The sequence below is a fragment of the Chelonoidis abingdonii genome, chromosome 1, assembly GCF_003597395.2.
Source record: "Chelonoidis abingdonii isolate Lonesome George chromosome 1, CheloAbing_2.0, whole genome shotgun sequence".
Classification (NCBI taxonomy): domain Eukaryota; kingdom Metazoa; phylum Chordata; order Testudines; family Testudinidae; genus Chelonoidis; species Chelonoidis abingdonii.
The window spans coordinates 110,681,561-110,686,063 of NC_133769.1; the positions used below are offsets into that span (position 1 = coordinate 110,681,561).

The 4,503-nt window shown below is 52.4% G+C and overlaps 1 protein-coding gene across 1 annotated transcript in view; it reads left to right on the forward strand.

Annotated features, from left to right (window-relative positions):
- The first annotated feature begins 1,195 nt into the window (after nucleotides 1-1,195).
- The window catches only part of AGK (acylglycerol kinase), a 69,154-nt gene continuing 65,846 nt past the window's right edge, over nucleotides 1,196-4,503 (forward strand). The window contains exons 1-2 of the mRNA XM_032783191.2: nucleotides 1,196-1,318; nucleotides 2,570-2,747. Coding sequence (XP_032639082.1) covers nucleotides 2,638-2,747 — 110 coding nt within the window. The 5' untranslated portion in view covers nucleotides 1,196-1,318; nucleotides 2,570-2,637. The remainder of the gene's footprint in view (nucleotides 1,319-2,569; nucleotides 2,748-4,503) is intronic.

Genomic DNA, 4,503 nt, shown 5'->3' on the forward strand with positions numbered 1-4,503 from the left:
ACCTTTCTCTGCTATACTGAAGAGCCCATTATTACATATTTGTTCCCTGTGTAGATCCTTATAGATTGTAATCAAGTCACCCCTTAACCTTCTCTTTGTTAAGCTAAATAGACTGAGCTCTTTGAGTTTATCACTATAAGGCATGTTTTCTAATCTTTAATCATTTCATGGCTCTTCTCTGAACCCTTTTCAATTTATCAGCATCATTCTTGAATTGTGGGCACCAGAACTGGACACAGTATTCCAGCAGTGGTTGCACCAGTGCCAAATACAGAGGTAAAATAAGCTCTCTGCTCCTACTCAAGATTCATGTTTATGCACCCCACGATCGCAAATAAGTCCTTCTAGCCACAGCATCACACTGTAGTAGTACCAGGTTTACAATGGCACCAGTGGTGCCATGGCGCTGGGCCCACAATTAGAAGGGGCCCTGGCTAGCCCAATCCCCTGGCTGACTCACCCAGCCAGGAAAGCTGCTCCTGCCCCTGCTCCGCCTCATCCCGCCTCTTCTCCAAAGCCCCTGTCCCTTCTCCACCCCCACCTCTTGCCATCCCTGCTTCACCCTGCCCCCACGCCAGCCCTTCCCCTGAGGACTGCAGCAGGGTTGGGCTGGTCAGCGTGGTGGGGAAGGGGCATGGGATGGAGAACAGAGGGGGATGGGGGAAGGAGGGTGCTGGGATGGGGAGGAGATGGAGTGGTGGGGAAGGGAAGAGGATAGGGGAAGGCAGGGGCCCAGCATAGAATCATAGATTATTAGGGTTGGAAGGGACCTCAGGAGATCATCTAGTCCAACCCCCTGCTCAAAGCACGACCAAGCCCCAAATGACCCCCTCAAGGATTGGGTTTAGCCTGGGTTTAGCAGGCCAATGCTCAAACCACTGAGCTATCCCTCCCCCCCCCCCCCATGCAGATCCCCTTGGCAACAGCTGGGGCTCTGCTTCGCAGGCCCATCAAACCCTCACCCTGAGAAACCCCACCTCCCCTGCACGTATCCCATCCCCATGAGCACCCCCAGACACCCTCCCCACTGAGCCCCAGCCCCACCTCCCCTGCACCCAAAGGGCGCCCCTTACTACAGGCCAGGTGGCCTAGGGACGGAGTCAGCCCAGCTCCCCTTCCCGCGGCCCCGCCGGCCCCGCGCGGGTGGGAACCCAGCGCCGCGGGAGCTGTTTCCAGCGGGGACCGGCCGGAGAACGTGCTCGGGCGGTGGCAGGAAGGAGGCTGCGGCGCGGGGCGGGGAGTGCGGCGGGCTGCAGGGACCCGCGCTGCCCCGGTCCTGGCTGAGCGTCCGAAGCCCCCGCCAGGCAGAGGCTGCGGGGTGAGCGGGGAGCAGGCGGGGCGGGGGGCGCAGAGGCTGCAGGGCGAGTGTGCAGCAGGGGTCACAGAGGCTGCAGGGCGCACGGGTTGGGTCTTGCAGGGCGCACAGAGGGCATTGGGCTGTTCAGTTACTTCCCTGCCCTCATGTACAGCACAGCACAGAGAGTGTCTCTGATTCGTTCTTTTTTGCACTCGATGGAGCCCTCCATGGTGCAAACTGTGTGTGGTGTATAGGCACTGAGTGGGTATATGTAGGGCCCTACCAAATTCACATCCATTTTGGTCAATTTCACGACCATGGGATTTGAAAAATCATAAATTTCATGATTTCAGTTATTTAAACTGAAATTTCACAGTGTTGTAGTTATAGGGGTCCTGATCCAAACAGGAAGGGGGGTGTGTGTGTGTCACGGTACTGCGATCCTTACTTCTGCGCTGGTGCAGGTGGCGGCAGCTGCTTTCAGAGCTGGGCAGCTGCAGAGCAGTTACTGGGAGCCCAGCTCTGAAGGCAGGACCGCTGCCAGCAGCAGCGCAGAAGTAAGAATGTCATGGTATGGTATTGCCACCTTTACTTCTGGACTTGTGCATGCTGAGCTGGGCTCTCAATCAGCAGCCGCCACTCTCTAGCTGCCCAGCTCTGAAGGCAGCAGCGCAGAAGTAAGGGTGGCACTGCTGCTGGCAGGGTGCTGCCTTCAGAGCTGGGCAACTGGTCAATGGTCACTGCTCTCCGACTGCCCAGCTCTGAAGGCAGTGCACAAGTAAGGGTGGCAATACCCCCTTAAAATAACCTTATGACCCCCCTGCAATTCCCGTTTAGGTCTGGACCCCTTATTTGAGAAACATTGGTCTCCCCCGTGAAATCTGTATGGTATAGGGTAAAAGCACACAAAAGACCAGTTTTCATGGGGGTAGGCTGGATTTCAAGGTCCGTGACCTGTTTTTCCTGGCTGAATTTGATAGGGCCCTAGGTATATGGTATGCAGAAACCGAGAGCGTTTTTACTGACCCACCAAGGAAGGAGAGGATTTCCTCACCAGTTAGAGATGGTTAGGTGACCTTATAATAGTTTTCCTGTTGTGGAAAGCGTTTTTCTTGTGTAGGCTAACTGTGCAGACAGATCTGTTCCTCTATCAATAGGTGTTTTACAGCTCTTGGTCAATGTCTAGTTTCCTTAAAGGGAAAAGAAGGAGGGGTTTTAGAAGCAATAATATCATGGTTGTCTCTGCTCTCATTGAATTAATCTCATTATTAGCTCATCACACTGAGACTTGCAAGTTCTCATCTTCCGTCCTCTTCCTGCATTGCCCCGTGAAGATAGACATGGCCAGGGTGGTCGAAATGTTTAAAACCTTCAAGACTCACTGGAAGAAAACCACAGTTGGGATCTGCTTACTCACCTGGGGAGGAAACTGGCTCTATGGAAAACACTGGTAATTATTACCTGGCCTTAAAGAAGTACAATAACAATGAACCTTTGTCTGTATTTTTGCTAATACCTTTTGATGTGGCACGTGGACGGTAGTGAAGTTGGGCAAACATCTGTAACACTTGAGAAGGGTGGTTATAGATAGTGCTGCTTGCTTGGGAACCTTTAAACGGAAAGGTTTTGTGAACAACCTACTGGGCAATGATAAGACTAATTTCCCTGAGAGATTCTTAGGGTATGTCCACACTACGGGATTATCCCAATTTTACATAAACCGGTTTTGTAAAACAGATTGGGTAAAGTCGAGTGCACACGGTCACACTAAGCACATTAATTCGGCGGTGTGCGTCCATGGTCCGAGGCTAGCGTCGATTTCTGAAGCGTTGCACTGTGGTAGCTAATTCCGTAGCTACCTAGTTCCACAGTCTGCCTCCGCCCTTGGAATCTAAGATGAGATCCCAGTGCCGTGAATGGGTGGCAAAAAACATTGTCGCGGTGGTCTGGGTAAAAGTCCGTCATTCATTCCTTCCTCCGGGAAAGCAACGGCAGACAATCATTTCGCGCCCTTTTTCCCTGGATTGCCCTGGCAGATGCCATAGCATGGCAACCATGGAGCCTGTTTTGCCTTTTGTCACTGTCACCGAATGTGTACTGGATGCCGCTGACAGAGGTGGTACTACAGCGCTGCACAGCAGCATTCATTTGCCTTTGCATGATAGCAGAGACGGTTATCAGTCATTCTGTACCATCTGCTGTGCCGCTGTAAATTGGCAATGAGATGACGGTTATCTGTCGTTCTGTACTGTCTGCTGCTGTCATGGGTGCCCCCGGCTGAGGTCGGCCGGGGGCACAAAGATAAAAATGAGAGTGACTCCCTGGGTCATTGCCTCCTTTATGTTGTATCTAAAAATAGAGTCAGTCCTGCCTAGAATATGGGGCAAGTGTACTAGAGAACCAGAAAGCACAGCTGCTCTGTGTCAGATCCCGCAGAAATGATAAGCTACATGCGATTCTAGGGGATGCCCCTGCAACAACCCCACCCATTGCATCCCTGCTCCCCCAACCCTCCTGGGCTACCGTTGCAGTGTCCCCCCATTTGTGTGATGAAGTAATAAAGAATGCAGGAATAACAAACACTGACTTGTTAGTGAGATAAAATGAGGGGGGGGCAGCCTCCAACTGCTATTAGTCCAGGCAGGACATTAAGCGGTGTGGAGGAGAGGAGCCGAGCATCCTGCTGCCAAGATAGTCCAGGCAATACAGAATCTTTTCTTTATACATGAAAGGGAGGGGGCTGATGGAGCTCAGCCCCCAGTTGCTATGATGATGACTGTTACCAGCCATTCTGTACCATCTACTGGGAATGACCAGGACTCATTCCTATTTCTACCCAGGCGGCCCCAGCCGGCCTCACCGGAGGCCAGCCAGGAGCACTCACGGGGTGATGATGACAGCAGATAGCAAGCATATTATACCGTCTGCCACCGGGGAGGGAAAAGAAGCAGATACTGCTCTTCACTGCTGTAGCATCGCGTCTACCAGCAGCATTCAGTAGACATAGCGTGACATTGAAAAAAGTCAAGAAATGATTTTTTTCCCTTTTCTTTCACGGGGGGAGGGAGGGGGTAAATTGACAAGCTATACCCTGAACCACCCCGGACAATGTGTTTGACCGTACAGGCATTGGGAGCTCAGCCAAGAATGCAAATGCTTTTCGGAGACTGCTGGGGACTGTGGGATAGCTGGAGTCCTCAGTACCC